Genomic DNA, 21591 nt, shown 5'->3' with positions numbered 1-21591 from the left:
GCGATTGGACTCTCATTGGCTGTCTGTGATTTGCAGGATTGTTTTCACTACAATGTCTTGCTGTTACGTTTGACATTTTAGTCATTTAGCAGACTCTCTTATCCAGAGCAACTTAGTCACCTTAAGATAGATTGGTGAGAATATCACCGTTGTCACCACATATCACCGTTGTCGCAAGTACTTTTTTCCTCAGTAAAGAAGCTATCAGCAAAGTCAGTGCTGGTAGGAAAAGACGACAAGCAATAGTTGTCTTTTCAACAACATTTATTGAAAGACAGAAATATACTAAGCTACTCTTGCAGAGATTAGTTGTTTTCCCAGGCTATCGATGAGCTCTGTTGAACTGGATCACTAAGAGTGGTTTTATATTTATGATGCACTGTTGAACTGGATCACTAAGAGTGGTTTTAATATACATGTTGAACTAGATCACTAAGAGTGGTTTTAATATACATGTTGAACTGGATCACTAAGAGTGGTTTTAATATACATGTTGAACTGTTGAACTGGATCACTAAGAGTGGTTTTAATATGCATGTTGAACTGTTGAACTGGATCACTAAGAGTGGTTTTAATATGCATGATGTACTGTTGAACTGGATCACTAAGAGTGGTTTTAATATTCATGATGCACTGTTGAACTGGATCACTAAGAGTGGTTTTAAAATGCATGATGTACTGTTGAACTGGATCACTAAGAGTGGTTTTAAAATGCATGATGTACTGTTGAACTGGATCACTAAAAGTGGTTTTAATATACATGTTGAACTGGATCACTAAGAGTGGTTTTAAAATGCATGATGTACTGTTGAACTGGATCACTAAAAGTGGTTTTAATATACATGTTGAACTGGATCACTAAGAGTGGTTTTAAAATGCATGTTGAACTGGATCATTAAGAGTGGTTTTAATATGCATGATGTACTGTTGAACTGGATCACTAAGAGTGGTTTTAATATTCATGTTGAACTGGATCACTAAGAGTGGTTTTAATATGCATGTATTGGTGACATCATGCCACAAGAAATTCTAAGAACTAGTCTTATTTTCAATATCTTACGTTTCACAGGGTAGTTCAGTCCAGCTGAAAAAGATGATATATTCTCAATCTTGTTTGGAAGGGTTTCCCTTGTTTAGCATTGACAGTCATGTGAATGTTTAGATGTTTATCCATGTGCACCCCAGTTCGTCCTCAGTATTAATCCCATTGTGTGCCATCGTAAGAGGATAGCCCAATCAGCATGACAATCCCATGCCTATTTATAGCAGCTAGCGTTTTACTGACACACCTGTGGTTACAGTAGATCTCTCTCATAGGGTTTATATAACCTGTGTCTAAATCAGTCTGAAACGGTCACTTCTCGTCACCTGAACCCAGATCTGTAGCCTATGCGCTGTATCCAAATGATTCTGACTACGCTGTAGTCCGAGATGTTGGCTTATGCCGCGCATACATACAAATCTGGCATCAGGCTACTTCTCATAGACTTTGGCTTATGAGTTGAAACACAAATCCATATCAAAGCCTTGCTGTTGTGTCTGTGTTGTTTCTGCTGTCACTGTCGTGTGTTTGTTGGTGGGCTGCCTCATGCCATAGTTCAAACAGGAAATGCGACTCACGCCCAGGCACAAGAGAAAGGCTATCGTGAAACGGGAAAAAAAGGATATAATCACGACTCCACGTGAAGAGGTAGTTTGTTGTGGAAAACGTCGGGTGTGGCTTTCCTACTTGACTGTCCCTTCAATGTCAGTCTACAATTCTTCTGTTGACTGCTTTCAACATCACTGTCATTTAGCCCCTTTGGGAATTTTTGGGCTGATCTATTTTTCCAAAACTTGTCTTTTGTGTGGTTTGTTTTTTGTTAAAAATAGAGTTTGTGTATGTATTATTCTACAGTAGATCATTTTAATTCAAAACTAATCAAGTAGGCTTACAGTATCTTCCAGCACAAGTTACAGTATTGTCCAACACTATTGATGTGTTTTCTAACAATCCACCCACCTGTGAATCACTGTGGAACACATTGCCTGTATATTACGGGGATGTAACAGTGTGTCAGTGTAATGGTTAACTTGGCCAGCGATGTTTATGGATGAGTGGCTGATGATTAGTAGAGTGTTATCTGTTCTGGTCTACCCTGAGTGCCAGTCTGCTTGTGCACTATTGCCAACTCCTTTTCCCTTATGGTCATACATGATAAGGAGTGTTGGCAGTAATGCAACAAACAGACTGGCATTCAGGCTACATGTTATGAGTTAGTAGAGTATAGGTCTAATCTGTTGTGATCTACAGGGAGTGGTCCAGGGCATGATTCAATCTTTTCAGTTGTCCTCCTGCACTCTCTTCAACGCCCCAATGCAGGATGTAAGTTGTAAGATTCCCCCCTTGGTTTGAAATGTGTCCTCTTCCTGCTCTCACATGGCAGTAGATTCACTCACTGACTTTGAGACGGCAGGGTTTATATTGGTGCGTGTGTGTGAGTGGAATGCTTTGTGGGTGTTCTCCTTTCCTTAAAACCTGGACTGATCAATATGTGGAGGTCTGGTTTAAAGGGAATGCAGCCGTATTCTATTTTGGGATTTGGCCGACACGTTTCTATAGAGGAAATGTCATCAACCCTGAACATAGCATTTCAATCAACTTGGAACTTACCAATGGAAAAAACAACATTCACAGAGCATTGCCCATAAACGAATCAAATCCACCAGTCGACATCCGGTGCTCTATGTTTTCGATGACCCGGCACGTCTAGTCTTCGTCCTGTCGCCACATTGTTGCCAGCTTCCACAGTGTGGTCCATTAACTCAAGCCATACTTATTAAAAAATAAAATAATAATGTTTATGGAAACCCATAGCCCAGACCCAGACCCCATACAGTAGGGTTGGTCAGATTACGCGTCTGTCCTGATGGGGTGGGGGGGTAACATCAACAAGCTAGACCTGTCTGCCAGCCTCGATACTCTAAGGTGACTCTCTCTCGTGCTGTTGGAGTCGACTGGGGGAACTAGAGCAGTTGAGGTGAGGTGAAGACAGCCATTCCAAATTGACGGACAGACACGTGTTGTTTGGCATCGTCAACCTGTGGTTTTTGTTTGCCGTGCTATTACGGTTGGTTTGAACCTTTCTTCTGTTCATCTCTTAAACTGTACCGACACAGTTCTCTCCTGGTGTTTCTTAATTTACTCAAGTGACATTGTAGGCCTGGTTTTAGGGGTGTATTGGCAATCTGAGTAAGTGTAACAACTCATCGACTAACTAAGAAATTACACGGTGTTCTGTGACTCCTGGTGTGTTTTGGTTCTGTGAATTTGGTCTCAGTTGGCCTGCTAATGGCCTTGTCATTTGACTAATATCACTCTCTTTCTCTCTTTTCTTCTGTCTGGATCACAGTGTATAGCAGAGGTACTCAACTCCTACCCTAAGAGGTCCGGAGCCTGCTGGTGTTCTGTTCTACTTGATAATGAATTGCAAACACCTGGTGTCCCAGGTCTAAATCAGTCCCCGATTAGAGGGGAACAATGAAAAAATGCAGTGGAACTGGCTTGGAGGTCCAGAGTGTAGTCTGAGGGGCATATAGAGATTCTTTACTTATCCAGCTGTCTTTCCCTCTTCTTCCTCAGGAGCAGGAGTTCCTGCAGAAACAGCAGCAGGAGCTGGACTGTGCCCTGAAGAAGATCATCCAGCAACACAAACACGAGCTGGCCACCATCGAGAGAGACTGTCTCAACCACAAACAACAGCTCCTCAGAGGTGACGATGCATCTCTCAGCGTGATACATAAACTATAGATAGGTACTCAGTCATAGCACCTTTCAGAGGGGAGAAACCTGCCTTAACCACAAACAGAAGATGCATAGCTCTGTGTGAGATGCAAGTAGCACAGATGCACATTGTAGTAGGATAGATACACTACCTTACAAAGGTCAGAGTCACCACATAGCAGCTAGGGTAGACTGTGTTTCTATCACCAGCATACTTAAAGGAAATACGGTAAACCTTACTATTTGTGTGTGAGATGGAAACCGTAAACCCACAGTGACACAGTATATAACTGAAAACAGAAGCGCTACAGAGTTCAACCTAAGGCCCGTCAGGTCTTGACACTAGTTGAGCCATAAGGCACGGGGGGGTGTGGTATATGGCCAATATTAAGCACGACGTAACACTGAGTGAATGGATACAACCCTTAGCCGTGGTATATTGGCCATATACCATAAACCCTGAGCTGCCTTATTGCTATTATAATCTGGTTACCAATGTAAAAATACATGTTTTGTCATACCCGTTATATACATACCCGTTGTATACATACCTGTCTGATATACCACGGCTTTCAGCCAATCAGCATTCAGGGTTCGAACCACCCAGTTTATAATACCTATTAATGCTGAGAACCTAACATGAACAGCAGCCTACTAACCCTGCCTGGTCAGATTCCAGTCATCCCATACACATCAGCTTACAGAAATGTTCCCAAGCTATAGGCCTTGATGACTTGCTGATTGAATGGTATGAACCATGTTAGAAAGGGAAAGAAAATAAACATCTGAAGGAAGTGTCTCACAAACACATTCCAAGCTAACCAGTTAGTCAAATCTAGTGACATGGTTTTTTTGGGTGCCAAGATTCGTCAACATCAAATACAAAGGAATACAGATGAAAGATCTGATTACAATGGTGGGGTATTGTATCTGGTAATAATATGCTGAACTTCTGTGTAATGCAGTGTTTCCTTGTACTGAGTTTGTGTCTTTGGTCCTTGCAGCACGGGAAGCAGCAATGTGGGAGCTGGAAGAGCGTCACCTACAGGAGAAACACCAGTTGTTTAAACAACAGCTGAAAGACCAGTACTTCATGCAGAGACACCAGCTGCTCAAGAGACATGAGAAGGTACAGTGAGGCTTCCAGATAGACAAACAAGAGCTGATTCAGGATCAGATCTCATAAGCCTAGTCCTGAACAGAACCACTAGGAGCAAAATACCTGAACAGTTTGGGGGATAGAGTGAGGCATAATACTGAATGATTAGTTTTGACTCATAACATCTTAAATCAGATTGGAAATATGCCTGGGTATATCTGTTTCTGCATTCAACAATGATGCGTCATTGTTTTGCCAAATGCGGACTGAGTAACGTTGACAAGACAACTACATGGCTAACACTTTGGCAACCCTTCTAATATCTCAAATATCTAATTTCTATGGAAGCTAATGATGTGTTTCTGCCCCTCCCCTCCCTACATCATTTCCCTCCCTCCCCCTCTCTCCACTCCCTCCCCCTCTCTGTCTCTCCCTCCCTCCTTCCCTATCTTCCTTCCTCTCTCCCTCTTTCCTTCCCTATCTTCCTCCGTCCGTCTGTCTGTCTGTCTCTGTCCCCTTTCCCTCCCTCTCTCTCTCCCTTTCCCTCTCTCCCTCTCTCTCTGTAGGAGATGGAGCAGATGCAGCGCTACAACCAGCGTCTGATTGAGGAGATGAAGAACAGGCAGACACAGGAGAGGGCCCGCTTACCCAAGATCCAGCGCAGCGAGGCCAAGACGCGCATGGCCATGTTCAAGAAGAGCCTCCGAATCACTGGGGGCCCCATCACACCCGAGCAGGAGAGGGAGAAGGTCAAACAGGTGAGAGATAAAGGTCAAAGGACACATAACTGAGAGTGGAAACCTATATATTTAGATGTTATTTTCAAAGTATAATCAAATCAAATTTTATTGGACACATGCACATATTTAGCAGATGTTATTGTGGGTGTAGCGAAATTCTTGTGTTCCTAGCTCCAACAGAGCAGTAGTATCTAACAATTCACAATAATACACACAATCTAAAAGTAAAAGAATGGAATTAGGACGAGCAATGTTGGCGTGGCATTGAATAAATACAGTAGCATAGAATACAGTGTATACATATGAGATGAGTGAAGCAGTATGCAAACATTATTAAAGTGACTAGTGTTCCATTATTAAAGTGACCAGTGATTCTATGTACATAGGGCAGCAGCCTCTAAGGTGCAGGGTTGAGTAACCAGGTGGTAGCTGGCTAGTGATGGCTATTTAACAGTCTGATGGCCTTGAGATAGAAGCTGTTTTTCAGTCTCTCGGTCCCCGCTTTGATGCACCTGTACTGACCTCGCCTTCTGAACGATAGCGGGGTGAACAGGCCGTGACTCAGGTGGTTGATGTCCTTGATGATATTTTTGGCCTCCCTGTGACATCGGGTGCTGTAGGTATCCTGCAGGGCAGGCAGTGTGCCCCCGGTGGTGCGTTGGGCAGACCGCACCACCCTCTGGAGAGCCTTGCGGTTGCGGGCGGTGCAGTTGCCGTACCAGGTGGTGATACAGCCCAACAGGATGCTCTCAATTGTTTATCTGTAAAAGTTTGTCAGGGTCTTAGGGGCCAAGCCAAATTTTTTCAGCCTCCTGAGGTCGAAGAGGCGCTGTTGTGCCTTCTTTACCACACTGTCTGTGTGGGTGGACCATTTTAGATTGTCAGTGATGTGTACGCCGAGGAACTTGAAGCTTTCCACCTTCTCCACTGCGGTTCTGTCTGTGGATAGGGGCATGCTTCCTCTGCTGTTTCCTGAAGTCCACGATCAGCTCCTTTGTTTTGTTGACGTTGCGGGAGAGGTTATTTTCCTGGCACCACTCCACCAGGGTCCTCACCTCCTCCCTGTAGGCTGTCTCGTCATTGTTGGTAATCAGGCCTACTACTGTTGTCATCTGCAAACTTGATGATTGAGTTGAAGGCGTGTGTGGCCACGCAGTCATGGGTGAACAGAGAGTACAGGAGGGGGCTGAGCACGCCCCTGTGTTTTTTTCCTACCTTCACCACCTGGGGGCAGCCCGTCAGGAAGTCCAGGACCCAGTTGCACAGGGCAGGGTTTAGACCCAGGGCCCCAAGCTTAATGATGAGCTTGGAGGGTACTATGGTGTTGAAGGCTGAGCTATAGTCAATGAACAGCATTTTTACGTAGGTATTCCTCTTGTCCAGATGGGATAGGGCAGTGCGATGGCGATTGCATCGTCTGTGGATCTATTAGGGCGGTAAGAAAATTGAAGTGGGTCTAATGTGTCAGGTAAGGTAGAGGTAATATGAACCTTGACTAGTCTCTCAAAGCATTTCATGATGACAGTGAGTCATTTAGTTCAGTTATCTTTTCTTTCTTGGGTACAGGGACAATGGTGGACATCTTGAAGCAAGTGGGGACAGCAGACTGGGATAGGGAGAGATTGAATATGTCCGTAAACACTCCAGCCAGCTGGTCTGCGCATGCTCTGAGGACGCGGCTAGGGATGCCGTCCTAGTCGGCAGCTTTGCGATGGTTAACACGCTTAAATGTTTTACTCACGTCGGCCATGGAGAACGAGAGCCCACAGTCCTTGGGAGCGGGCTGCGTCAGTGGCTCTGTGTTTTCCTCAAAGCAGGCGAAGAAGGTGTTTAGCTTGTCCGGGAGCAAGACGTCGGTGTCCGGGATGTGGCTGGTTTTCCCTTTGTAATCCGTGATTGCTCGTTGACCCTGCCACATACATCTCGTGTATGAGCTGTTGTATTGCAACTCCACTTTGTCACTGTACTGACGTTTTGCATGTTTGATTGCCTTATGGAGGGAATAACTACACTGTTTCTATTTGACCATATTCCCAGTCACCTTGCCATGGTTAAATGCGGTGGTTCGCGCTTTCAGTTTTGCGCCAATGCTGCCAGCTAATGAGGGTTTATAGACATTGCATTCAGTGGAGAAAGAAGTAAAGTCTCAGAGCTTGCTGATCCAAGTCAAAGGGACTTTCCCAGGCACTGAAGGATTTACAGTACTTTAGGCAATGCTATGTCAAGCTTGAGACTCCCAGTGCAAATTAAGCATGTATCAAGTTCCAACTGTAATTGGGCCTATTTTAATACTCGTGTGAGTTGAATAACTGAGATGTTTTTGTGTGTTTGTCAGTTTGCAGCCCAGGAGGAGAAGAGGCAGAAGAATGAGAGGCTCCACCAGCACCAGAAACATGAGAACCAGATGAGAGACCTGCAACTGCAGTGTGACGCCAACATCAGGGAGCTGCAGCAGTTACAGGTACACTCTCAGAAATAAAGGTGTAGATTTGTTCCTAAAAGAGTACAACTTCTTGTCACTGGGGTTGTACCCTGTAAGGTCCTCCTTTTATACTTTTAGTTATGGGTACATATTTGTACCCAAGTTCATACCTCAGATAGTACCTTTCTCCACAGGTACAAAAGCATGCTTTGTGCTTTTATAGTACATAGTATATTTACATTTACATTTTAGTCATTTAGCAGACGCTCTTATCCAGAGCGACTTACAGTAGTGAATACATACATTTCATTTCAATTTCATGCATTTTTCTTTTTTTTTTGTACTGTCCCCCCGTGGGAATCGAACCATCACAGTGACAAAGCCATTTGTTCCTTGTAAGTGGCAAAAATGGACCTCTACCATAGACCACTTAAACTTGTACAATATTTCCACTCACGGGTGGCCAAAAATAACTATCTGAAAGGCACACCGCTGTGCCAAGCCTCCAATACATTTCCCCAATTTGCCTTTTTGATTGAATTGTAGAGTTACCACCCATGACTGTATTTGTTAGTAACAGAAACATTGTTGTTAAATTCTTTCATTTTCAGTCATGTGGCCTTCACCAAGTGAGTTCCTAAGCATATATTACCATTCCAATGAAACTCTTTATGACAATACATTATATATCTCACGAGGCCTTATTTTGAGGCCTAGTTTTACCCTAATACAGTGTCATGAAACTCATGGTTTATAAGACACATCAGGCCTGCTTCCAAAATTCCCAGATTTTTGGAAAATTCTGTTTGAAGCATTTCGTCCTTATTCCCTCCTGTTTCCAGGAATCTTCAGACTGTGATTTCTAGAAAACCTGGGAAATTCACCAGAATTTTCCATGTCTACCTGCAAGTAATTTTATGCTGGTTTGCAAAGTGATTTGTAATTCCTATTGGAATCCAGACAGAGTTAAGATATCCAACTGTTGGAATTGTATTCACCTGCAACCTGCGTTCATAATGACTGCCAGAGTTAGGAACATTTTGAGGAGACTACCTAAGCCATTTAAATTGGAACAACCATTTCAGTAATGGGAGAAAAAAATCGAACTAACTGATTGGATTAGTTTAGAAACATTTATGTTATTTATCTTTGTGTAGCATAAGATTAATCAATCAATGTACATGCAAAAACAGATATTAAAAACTATTCTTAAAAAATAAACCTGCAGTTGAGCATGCTGGGAAATATGAAGATATTAATTATGGTACAAATGTGGCTTTTTGGGATACCACCCCAGTGACAAAGCCGTTAGTTCCTTTTAAGTGGCAAAAAGTTAGCATCGTATGGTGGGTATTGAGGGTAAACAAAATACATTTGTAACTTGGGAAAATAGCCTTCACGTTGTACCCCTATTTTGAGTGTGATGATTGTACCTTTTTATATTCATAATATGGGTAACAGAATTACAAAAATGTGCCATTATACTCTTTGTCTGCACATGTATCCTAAAAGGTACGAAACAGTACCATGTGAGATCATTATGTTTACCTCTGAAGCCACATTATGCGTATTTTGATATTTTTGTACTCCAGGGAACAATACCGTACCCTTATTTCTAAGAGTGTATGGTGTAAAATATTTAGCACGCGCACGCACACATGCATATCAGGGAATCTGCAATTGCACAAGGTGCAATAGAAAACACACACATAAGCACACCAACACACTTTGATTCATCTGTGATTCAGTATACCATGTAACACCCAATGTGTGTGTTGTGTGTTTCAGAACGAGAAGTGCCACATCCTGATAGAGCACGAGACCCAGAAGCTGAAGGAGCTGGATGAGGAGCACAGCCAGGAGCTGAAGGAGTGGAGGGAGAAACTACGGCCCAGGAAGAAGGTAACCGTTACACCAGTTAACCCTTGACAGGAAATTATTTATTTTTCTATTGAATATTTGGCACATATTTTGTTTCGGAGATGAGATACTTGTAGTTGAAACACATGGTGGCAGGTAGGGTGGGAGGTAGCCTAATGGTTCGAGTGTTGGGCTAGTAACCGAAATCCGCTAGTTTGAATCCCAGAGCTGACAAGGTGAAACATTTGTCCATGTGTCCTTGAGCAAGACACTTAACCCTAATTGCTGATAATGCCTGACCCTGACCCCACTCTCTGAGGGTGTCTCAGGGGGATATGTAAAACAGTACAAATATAAGCAGCAGCCAAATGATTATTATGTAATCACTTGCTTGTGATCCACTCACCAACAATTTGTCTGTTGTTCTTAGGCTCTGGAGGAAGAGTTTGCCAGGAAGCTTCAGGAGCAGGAGGTCTTCTTTAAGATGAGTGGAGAGTCAGAGTGCCTTAACCCCTCAGCCCAGAGCCGCATCTCTAAGTTCTACCCCATCCCCAGTGTCCACTCCACTGGCTTCTAGGGGTTAACCCATTCATGACACTCCGGATGGACATGGACATATATCCACACCCACATATTGAAGGCATACACAATGAATAGATATACACACTCCGGATGGATACACACACACACACACACACACACACACACACACACAGACTAATAAGACTGAACCTCTGCTGCCTTGTCCCGTCTCCACTGATGACAATCAGGGGGACGAAGGGGCGATATCTCCGAGGGGTGTGTTTGTACCCCTCTAAGGGTGTGTGTACCCCTCTATCGGTTTCTGGACGAGGATGGGACAGTAGCCCTCAAGCTACAGACTGTGTTAATCATGAAGACCCTTTTAATGGTGATCTGTTATACATAATTTACCCCTTTTTCATTGTATAGGGTCGTGTTCAGTCGGGCACACCGTAGCAAGAGTTTGAATTTGTGTTCTTATTGTAGAAGTAGTACCTCCCCGTTTCACTCCATTTCAAATCATTTTCCACTGACTGAACAAAACCCAGTTTTATTTCTTATAGCTTCCTCTTTTGAAATGAGTTATGAAGGCGATTCTTGACATTATGCATTTTCAAATTTGATACTTTGGCACTGTGTTCCTCAAATCCTAGCCTCCAAGTCACTAAAGTGTCTTAGGCAGATTACATTTTTTATTGATGATTCTTTTTCATTTGTGAATCTTTTTTTTTTCTTGAAGAATCTAGTGCCTGTATACTTTTATTTCAATGGACTGGCTTTTCAAATTTAAGCTTCCTCTGAAAAAAAACTATTGCTGCTCAATTTTTATCCCATTTAGTTATTTGCACTAAATCAGGGCTGCCCAACCCTCTTCCTGATTCAGCTAGTTAAGGTTTTGTTGAGCAGCTAATTAGTAGAATCAGGTGTGTTAAATTATGTTTGGACTGAAAACCCACAGGGCAGTAGATCTCCAGGAAGAGGGTTGAGCAGCCCTGCACTAAATAAAAAGGATGAAGTAACATTTTGTACCAGAAGTCCAATATAATGAACTTATATATTCAATATCTTTGGTGATGTTTGAAAGAGCTAATGATCTGATAAGAATTTACTTTTGGTAAAGGATGAAAAGCACATTTTTTATAATGAATCTTGACAAAGGCATGATATATTTTATATGCAATCACACACATCTTGACAAGATATTGAATTTAGTTTTCAATGGACTAGGGAGTGACTGCCTGGAGTTGTGCATGGGTTTCAATGCAAGTTTGACTTCTTATGTTATAATTATGGTATCAAATGTTATTTTTTGGAGCTTATTAACAACAGTTTGGGATTTATATTTTTCTGTCGGAAATGGTTCCTTTCTTCTAGCCTGGAATCCAAACTGAATCACTACTTTCACTGTTGTTTTACTTGAACATTTGTGAAACGGTTGAGATTCCCAGGCTGGTATCTTTCTTCAGGTTTCATAAGCATGCCTTTCATCTTCAGCACAACTCTTGGGATTTGTTTCTCTCTTTTTGTAATTTGGTGTAGTCGGCAAGTGGACATTTTGTTTTAGCATACTAAGGAGGGGGTATTAAAATGGTGTTTGTTTATATATCCAGACAGAGACAAGGTTTTCACTGTGGTTACTCAAATGGCGTTGTTATATAATTCGATAGAAATCTGTGAGGACCTATATGAAGGTCTGTTTTGTTAGAATTTCATGCAAATGTTTGGTATGTCTGTGTATTGTTTATGAAATTGCCTCCCATTAATAAGGTATTATTGCATTACCATATTCATCAGTTGACCTGCATGGCTTTTGGGTTTGTTTGTAAGGAAACTATGATACTGTTTTTTATTATCATTCATACTAGCTAATAGCCTTAATGTTTTCAACAAAATGTATGAAGATACGGTATTCATGTTGTGGCCCTCTGTGTAGTTATTTTAATCAGACTTAGTTCAAGTCCCACCCCAAGTGATCTTTATATTCGTATAGCCTACTGTATCATAGTCAAATGTTTTGTTCGTTACTTATTTAATCTGAGGGAAATGAATATGACGTTATCATGAGTTGAACAGTTTTGATAACATTTTCAGAACTACAGTTTTAGCTTATTTTATCATAGATATGCATGATCTACTCTAAAGTGGTGGTAGCCTATAACCTTCAATACAGTTGAAAATCGTTTGTTAAAAAGGAACTGTTGGACCTGACTGGTTTAGGCCATCATGGCTTCTGATTGGTCCATTTGTTATCTCACCCTTGTTTTGATTGGCTGCAGGAACAACAATCAGTCGATGCTATTTTATAATTGGTCTGTAATAGTGGCAAACAAAAACAAAACATGATACACAATGAAGGAGTGCTGTGCACCTTACACAAAATGAAGATACTCTGCCAGTAGTTATTTATGTGGAAATGTATCTTTACGGTACAGTATTGTAGTTTCTTCAATTGTCAAATAGTTCATTTCTAATCTGAAATTTAAACTGAATTGAAAATATAATTAAATACCAATCATGTCAATATGTGTTATGTTATTAGTTTCATGATTTCCTTCTGATTTTCAAATTGTATCATGATTGATTTCAGAATGTTGTTTGAAATTGAACTACCATTAAAAAAATGTTTACTTTATAGTTTATAGAATGCCTATGTACTGTAGATTTGCATTGTTCTGTAAATAAACAATTTCCTGTATACAATATCGTGTACCTGTTTGTTTCTTCAGTGAGTCTATAGCAACAATGTGAACCTTACGTTCCACTTTGATTAAATAAGTTAAACAAAGCTTTATTTTTATAAAGTGATACCAGTACATTGAAAGGAGATTGACAATGGTTTGAGTTTTGTTCGATACGAAATGTGTTTTTCCTCAAGTACAAAACTACAATAACAATAATAGTACAAAAGCTATTGAATAAAAATGGCACACCCTATTTTTCACCACATAGTTGAACAATCCCTGCTATCAACATGCAAGGAGGTGAATTGGAAAGATACTCCAGCTCAAACACTAGTAAAAATAGATCATAAAGACATCTTTGACACAACACAATACATCAGCGCATGGAATACTGTACTGTTCAACAGTTTCTCCAATAGAAAACAATATATTTACATCAGTAATGTCTCCAAGGCATTAGGGCCCAGACATGTATGCTCATGAGTCATGACATATTTCATAGGCCTTTCATTCACCTTTTAATGAGTATTTATCAATCATTTGTTTCTCAAACACCAACATTCCTCTTTCTTCTGTGCGTCACAAGTGTGTATTCTCCTGTGGACAAATGTGAAATCTTAATGAAACCATATCTGGTTTGCATAACTAGGTCAGATCGACACATCATGCATAGCAGGGACCCTTCTATTGAGGGTACTACCATCCTAGAATTACATATAGTATCCCTAGAATGGATCCTACGTGAATAGGTTCCCTGTGATTATCATGACGTACCTTTCTCCCCCTTTCCCCCCCTTTTCCACTCCAGACCATTGAGGCCTGTCCTTCCTGGGATGCCATCTAGTCCTGGTTAACCAGAATTCAGAGTGAAAGTGTCACAATGGGACTGATTTTATGACTTTGTCTTGCCTGAGTAGCTTAACACAATGGTTTACAAAGACCTGGCAAATGATCAAGAGCGCAACTCTAAAGATTTAAAAGGCGTAATGGTTCAAAAAGTACCTCTCTCGCCTTTGTGACCTGTATGTCCTATGTCCCCTTTCTGTCCTGGCCTTCCAGGGGGTCCCACAATGTTTCCATGGGCTATGGAGGATACATAAGGTTATTTCATATAAAGTTAAAGCTGCAATCAGCATTTTGGCAAAGCCCCACCAATGCTCAATCGTGACAAATTGGACTTCACACTTGGTACTGTTCTTAATTAAAATCTATAATGTGAAATAAAGTACTAGTCAAAAGTTTGGACACCTATTTATTCAAGGGTTTTTCTTTATTTTTACTATTTTCTACATTGTAGAATAATAGTGAAGACATCAAAACTATGAAATAACATATGTAGTGTACTGTAGTAAACAAAAAAGTGTTATTTATTTTATTTTTGAGATTCTTCAAAAAGCCACTCTTTGCCTTGACGACAGCTTTGCACACTCTTGGCATTCTCTCAACCAGCTTAATCAGGGAGTCACCTGGAATGCATTTCAATTAACAGGTTAATTTGTTAATTTGTGGAATTTCTTTCCTTCTTAATGCGTTTGAGCCAATCAGTTGTGTTGTGACAAGATAGGGGTGGTATACAGAAGATAGCCCTATTTGGTAAAAGTCCATATTATGTCAAGAACAGCTCAAATAAGCAAAGAGAAATGACTTTCCATCATTACTTTAACACATGAAGGTCAGTCAATCCAGAAATTTTCAAGAACTTTGAAAGTTTTTTTAAGTGCAGTCACAAAAACCATCAAGTGCTATGATGAAACTGGCTCTCATGAGGACCGCCACAGGAAAGGAAGACCCAGAGATACCTCTGCTGCAGAGGACAAGTTCATTAGAGTTAACAGCCTCAGAAATCAGCAATTAACTGCACCTCTGATTGTTGCCCAATTAAATGCTTCAAGTAACAGACACATCTCAACATCAACTGTTCAGAAGAGACTGCGTGTATCAGGCCTTCATGGTCGAATTGCTGCAAAGAAACCACTACTAAAGGACACCAATAAGAAGAAGAGACTTGCTTGGTCCAAGAAACACAAGCAATGAACATCAGACCGGTGGAAATCTGTCCTTTGGTCTGATGAGTCTAAATTTTAGATTTTTGGTTCCAACCGCCATGTCTTTGTGAGATGAAGAATAGGTGAACGAATGCTCTCTGCATGTGTGGTTCCCACCGTGAAGAATGGAGGAGGAGGTGTGATGGTGTGGGGGTGCTTTGCTAGGGACACTATCTGTGATTAATTTAGAATTCAAGGCACACTTAACCAGCATGGCTACCACAGCATTCTGCAGCGATACGCCATCCCATCTGGTTTGTGTTTGGTGGGACTATCATTTGTTTTTCAACAGAACAATGACCCAAAACACACCTCCAGGCTGTGTAAGGGCTATTTGACTAAGAAGGAGAGTGATGGAGTGCTGCATCAGATGACCTGACCTCCACAATCACCCGACCTCAACCCAATTGAGATGGTTTGGGATGAGTTGGACTGTAGAGTTGAGGAAAAGCAGCCAACAAGTGCTCAACATATGTGGGAACTCCTTCAAGCCTGTTGGAAAAGCATTCCAGGTGAAGCTGGTTGAGAGAATGCCAAGAGTGTGCAAAGCTGTCATCAAGGCATAAGGTGGCTACTTTGAAGAATCTAAAATCTAAAATATATTTTGATTTGTTTAACACTTTTTTGGTTATTACATGATTCCATTTTGATGTCTTCACTATTATTCTACAATGTAGAAAATAGTAAACATAAAGAAAACCCCTTAGGTGTGTAGGTGTGTCCAAACTTTTGACTGGTGCTGTACGTTAATGAATTACATTTCTACTGTATTATTCTCACCTCTGATGTATTCCACAAGGTCAGTGGCGTTACTATGGGAACCAAACACACGGCTGAATCCTGGTGCACCGGGAGGGCCAGGGGGTCCTGGGGGTCCTTGAACAACCTGTGACTTCTCCAGCTGAGACTGGTTCTCAACCACATCCCTCAACAGACCATGGTCTACGGGATGGGAAACAATCAAGATCAGAGATAGCATATGCATTTACATCCAATGACCAGCAAAAGTAGGACTCTTCATTCATTGTCGATGGTCGCTATCTTTACTTATCAACATCTGTGTCCCATTGGCATAGAAATTGAATTACTAGAACTGCCATCCCAATTCAAGTCAATGTGCCATGCCTTTGATCCATTGTCATTGGAAACAAATAAGCTTTGAAGAATTGCATTTAAATGTTGAGTTAAATGTGTCTAGCTCTGAAAAGTATATTGTAGCACTGCGATGACAGTGTTGGATATTCAGTTTCACTTACACTTGATGTAGTCAGTCACTCGGACCGCTATATTGGAGTAGTCTGTCTCAGTCTCAGCCAGCCTTCTTCCCTCGCTGGTCCTGTGGTCGAAGGCGTGGCCGTACCCAGAGCTACCCTGCTCTCCCTTATGTCCCTGGGGTCCAGGGGGACCTGGGGGGCCTGGAGGCCCAAACATTCCCCCTCTTATACCATCACCTGGTGAGGATAATACAATTTGCCAGTTATACCCACTGATACCCACTGCTCTGGGACAGTAACTCAATGCCAAGGGTAAATTATTGCTTTGAAATGAATGGGAGTCCGTATAATCCCCTATCAATGTCTATTTTTCATTTTAATAAGTAACCTTTTTATCTTGGGGAGGACATCTATAAAGTGATGTAATTAGGGTAACCTATTGTACAGGCTCAATGCATTTCAAGTAATCTATTAACTTTTATTTCCTGGTTTAGACCTACAGGGTGGATAATGGCAAACTAACTCTTTCTGTACTGTTGTAACTCTAGGAGTCTTTGGATAGTACTGTAAAACCATATCTTTATCCACTCAGTAGAAAACAATTTATGAAACCCTTATTGATTTGACCATACTCTGTATGTAGTCCTTGACCTCCTCCAGCCTGTATCCAGAGCTGCTGTAGGGGGCCTGTCCTGAAGGACCGGCGGGGCCTTGAGGGCCAGCAGGGCCTGGGACACCAGGTGGACCAGGAGGCCCCTGAGCACCCAAGACGCCTTTGTATTCAGCATCTAGAAAGGACAGGCAGAACTGACATCAGTCAAACTGTTAATAGGAATAAATATGCAGACTGTCCAGTAAGTCATTCTGGCTCTAGACCTACAGTGCATTCGGAAAGTATTCAAATCCCTTGACTTTGTTACGTTACAGCCTTATTATAAAATGGATTAAAAAACAAAAATAAAAAAAGGTCTCATCAATCTACACACAATACCCCACAATGACAATGAGAAAACAGGTTTTAAAACAACACAATTTATTACAAATATAAAAACAGAAATACCTTATTTACATGAGTATTCAGACCCTTTGCTATGGGACTCGAAATTCAGCTCAGGTGCATCCTGTTTCCATTTATCATCCTTGAGATGTTTCTACAACTTAATTGGAGTTCACCTGTGGTAAATTCAATTGATTGGACATGATTTGGAAAGGCACTGACCTGTCTATATAACGTGTCACAGTTGACAATGCATGTCAGAGCAAAAACCAAGCCATGAGGTTGAAGGAATTGTCCGTAAAGCTCCGAGACAGGATTGTGTCGAGGCACAGATCTGGGGAACGGTACCAAAAAAAATTGCAGCATTGAAGGTCCACAAGAACACAGTGGCCTCCATCATTCTTAAATGGAAGAAGTTTAGAACCACGAAGACTCTTCCTAGAGCTGGCCGCACAGCCAAACTGAGCAATCGGGGGAGAAGGGCCTAGGTCAGGGATGTGACCAAGAACCCAATGGCCACTCTGACAACTATCTCTGCAGCACTGCACCAATCCGGCCTTTATGGTAGAGTGGCCAGACGGAAGTCACTCCTTAGTAAAAGGCACATGACAGCCCACTTGGAGTTTGCCAAAAGGCACCTAAAGACTCTCAGAACATGAGAAACAAGATCCTCTGGTCTGATGATATCAAGATTGAACTCTTTGGCCTGAATGCCAAGCGTCACGTCTGGAGGAAACCTGGCACCATGGTGCTGGCAGCATCATGTTGTGGGGATGTTTTTCATTGGCACGGACAAGTAGACTAGTCAGGATCGAGGGAAAGAATGGAGCAAAGTACAGAAAGATCCTTGGGACAGCAGGTAGCTTACTAGTTAGAGCATTGGGCCAGTAACTGAAAGGTTGCTGGATCGAATCCCCCAGCTGACAAGGTAAAAATCTGTCGTTCTGCCCCTGAACAAGGCAGTTAACCTCTTACATCTAGGGGGCAGTAATTTCACGGCTGGATAAAAAACGTACCCGATTTAATCTGATTATTAGTCCTGCCCAGAAACTGGAATATGCATATAATTATTAGCTTTGGAGAGAAAACACTCCAAAGTTTCTGAAACTGTTTGAATGGTGTCTGTGAGTATAACAGAACTCCTATGGCAGGCAAAAACCTGAGATGCTTCTGTTCAGGAAGTACCCTGTCTGAACATTTCTTGCCCTTCTTTATTATCTCTGTCGTTTACAAAGGATCTCTGCTCTTACGTGACACTTCGCACGTCAACAATGGCCTCTCATAGCCCGGGAAAAACAGGAATGACGTAATTCAAAGCCCTGGCTGAAGCACACGAGAGCAAAAGCTGAGTGGTCAGTCAATGGACTAAGCCTTAGGCGCGTGACACGCCCCGCCCCCGGCTTTCGGTTTTTTCCTCAGTTTACAGACAGGCAGATTCCCGGTCGGAATATTATCGCTTCTCTACGAGATAAATTGCATAAATATTGGTTTTAAACAGCGGTTGACATGCTTCGAAGTACGGTAATGGAATATTTAGAAATTTTTTGTCATATTTTGCGTCATGCTCGTGGCCGAGATTTAGCGTTGGGATAGTGTCTAGAAAGCCCGAACAAAACGTCGCTGTTTGGATATAACGATGGATTATTTGGGACCAAATCTACATTTGTTATTGAAGTAGAAGTCCTGGCAGTGTATTCTGATGAAGAACAAGCAAGGTAAGAACATTTTTCTTATAGGAAATGTGATTTTGGTGAAGGCTAAACTTGCAGGGTGTCTAAATAGCTAGCCCTGTAACGCCGGGCTATGTACTTAGATTATTGCAAAATGTGCTTCATCCGAAAAGCTATTTTAAAATCGGACATATCGAGTGCATAGAGGAGTTCTGTATCTATAATTCTTAAAATAATTGTTATGCTTTTTGTGAACGTTTATCGTGAGTAATTTAGTAAAATCACCGGAAGTGTTCGGTGGGAATGCTAGTTCTGAACGTCACATGCTAATGTAAAAAGCTGGTTTTTGATATAAATATGAACTTGATTGAACAGACATGCATGTATTGTATAACATAATGTCCTAGGTGTGTCATCTGATGAAGATTATCAAAGGTTAGTGCTGCATTTAGCTATGGTTTGGGTTTATGTGACATGATATGCTAGCTTGAAAAATGGGTGTCTGAATATTTCTGGCTGGGTACTCTGCTGACATATTCTAATGTTTTGCTTTCGCTATAAAGCCTTTTTGAAATCGGACAGTTTGGTTAGATAAAGGAGAGTCTTGTCTTTAAATAGCTGTAAAATAGTCATATGTTTGAAAAATTGAAGTTTTCGAATTTAGAGGAGTTTGAATTTCGCGCCCCGCCCATCATTGGATATTGGAGCAATCGTTCCGCTAGCGGAACGTGTAGATGTAAGAGGTTTTAAGCCACTGTTCCCCGATAGGCTGTCATTGTAAATAAGAATTTGTTCTTAACTGACTTGCCTATTTAAATAAAAAAAATCCTTGATGAAAACCTTCTCTAGAGTGCTCAAGACCTCAGACTGGGGTGACCTTCCAACAGGACAACAACCCTAAGCATGCAGCCAAGACAGCGCAGGAGTGGTTTTGGGACAAGTCTCTGAATGTCCTTGAGTGGCCCAGCCAGAGCCTGGACTTGAACCTAATCGAACATCTTTGGAGAGACCTGAAAATAGCTGTGCAGCGATGCTCCCCATCCAACCTGACAGAGCTTGAGAGGATCTGCAGAGAAGAATGGGAGAAACTCCCCAAATACAGGTGTGCCAAGTAGGGCTGGGCGATATATCAATAATTATCAAGGTAATTACTTCCCTCAATAACGATATAAAAATGTTTAGATTCATTTTTGATAATGTCGATATAGAATAATTGGGTACAGCAGTCCATTTCACCTCTGTGACGCAGCAGGAACGTGTGGAGAAGTGACAATATGCACGTGGAGAGGTACACGCCCACTAAAAACCACTTAGCACCTCGAGTGATGGAGTAGCCACTGTTAACCACGAAAAATTTGTCATGTAGGCGAAAACAGTGGCAGTGATAGCCATGGAGAAGGAGCAGCTTCCAATGAAGAAATTATTGATAAACAGGGTTAAACTGTTTCAGTAATTTGGAAGTGGTTTGGCTTTTTGAAGTCCGACTCAGAGCAGAGCAATGTTCGGTGCAAATTGTGCTGTGGATTGGTGGCTACCAAGTCTGGTAATACGACAAACCTTTTTCAACATCTGAAGCAAATCACTCTTTGGAACATGCAGGAAGTTTGAGTTTGCGCCACGGTATTGAAAACGCCTCCTCAAGCACCAGCCAATCTAGGGATGTTTGCCCGAAGCAGTCAACACTGACAGCGTTTATGCCCTACAAGCAAACATCGAAAAGACAAAGACATCACAAATGCTATTATGCATTGCATTGCTAAGGACATGCTGCCAATTCGCACAGTCGAAAAGGAAGGTTTCAAGAGGCTTATCAATTTAATTGACCCCAGGTACGTGCTCCCTGGCCGCAAACATGGAACAATTTTCCTTAAATATAATTTTATGTGTAGCTCACATAACAATTTTTTTTTAACCTTTATTTAACTAGGAAAGTCAGTTAAGAACAACTTCTTATTTACAATGACGGCCTATCGGAGAACAGTGGTTTAAGTGCCTTGTTCAGGGGTAGAAAGACAGATTTTTACCTTGTCAGCTCAGGGATTCAATCTAGCAACCTTTCGGTTACTGGCCCAATGCTCTAACCACTAGGCTACCTGTCACCCCAAAGCCCTTGGTTTGTTCAGGCATTCTTGAGTCAAGCAGATATGCACCTTTTAAACATCATTTGATTAATATCGTGATAATTATCGTTATCGAATGAAAAAATATATAGATATCGTGATAATTTATTTGCCATATCGCCCAGCCCTAGTGCCAAGCTTGTAGCGTCATACCCAAGAACACTTGAGGCTGTGCTCGCTGCCAAAGGTGCTTCAACAAAGTATGAGTAAAGGGTCTGAATACTTATGTAAATGTGATATTTCAGGTTTTTATTTGTAATTAATTAGCCAAAATGTCTAAAAAAAATAAAAAATTCTTTGTCTTTATGGGATATTGTGCGTAGATTGATGATGGAAAAAATCTATTTAATCCATTTTAGAATAAGGCTGTAACGTAACAAAATGTGAAAAAAGTCAAGGGGTTTGACTACTTTCTGAATGCACTGTATGATAGATGATTGGAATATAATGTGTGGCCA

At 41.5% G+C, this 21591-nt stretch overlaps 2 protein-coding genes across 5 annotated transcripts in view; one reads left to right on the top strand and one right to left on the bottom strand.

Annotated features, from left to right (window-relative positions):
• LOC115178557 (serine/threonine-protein kinase 10) overlaps nt 1-13106 on the top strand; it is a 39997-nt gene extending 26891 nt beyond the window's left edge. Inside the window, exons 13-20 of one of the 2 annotated variants that reach the window (XM_029739814.1) lie at nt 1598-1690; nt 2294-2365; nt 3623-3752; nt 4768-4892; nt 5429-5620; nt 7938-8063; nt 9813-9926; nt 10315-13106. In XM_029739814.1, the coding sequence (XP_029595674.1) occupies nt 1598-1690; nt 2294-2365; nt 3623-3752; nt 4768-4892; nt 5429-5620; nt 7938-8063; nt 9813-9926; nt 10315-10461 (999 nt within the window). In that variant the 3' untranslated portion in view covers nt 10462-13106. The remainder of the gene's footprint in view (nt 1-1597; nt 1691-2293; nt 2366-3622; nt 3753-4767; nt 4893-5428; nt 5621-7937; nt 8064-9812; nt 9927-10314) is intronic. The other variant, XM_029739815.1, reaches the window with a different exon arrangement.
• A 54-nt stretch (nt 13107-13160) lies between these two features.
• LOC115178555 (collagen alpha-1(XVII) chain-like) overlaps nt 13161-21591 on the bottom strand; it is a 33075-nt gene continuing 24644 nt past the window's right edge. For all 3 annotated transcript variants that reach the window (XM_029739811.1, XM_029739812.1, XM_029739813.1), the window contains 6 exons: nt 16979-17134; nt 16389-16583; nt 15913-16074; nt 14090-14170; nt 13862-13933; nt 13161-13684 (listed from right to left, as the gene is read on the bottom strand). In XM_029739811.1, the coding sequence (XP_029595671.1) occupies nt 13635-13684; nt 13862-13933; nt 14090-14170; nt 15913-16074; nt 16389-16583; nt 16979-17134 (716 nt within the window). In that variant the 3' untranslated portion in view covers nt 13161-13634. The remainder of the gene's footprint in view (nt 13685-13861; nt 13934-14089; nt 14171-15912; nt 16075-16388; nt 16584-16978; nt 17135-21591) is intronic.

This window comes from Salmo trutta, chromosome 38 (genome assembly GCF_901001165.1).
Source record: "Salmo trutta chromosome 38, fSalTru1.1, whole genome shotgun sequence".
Taxonomy (NCBI): Eukaryota; Metazoa; Chordata; class Actinopteri; order Salmoniformes; family Salmonidae; genus Salmo; species Salmo trutta.
This window is presented reverse-complemented; position numbering and strand designations above follow the sequence as displayed.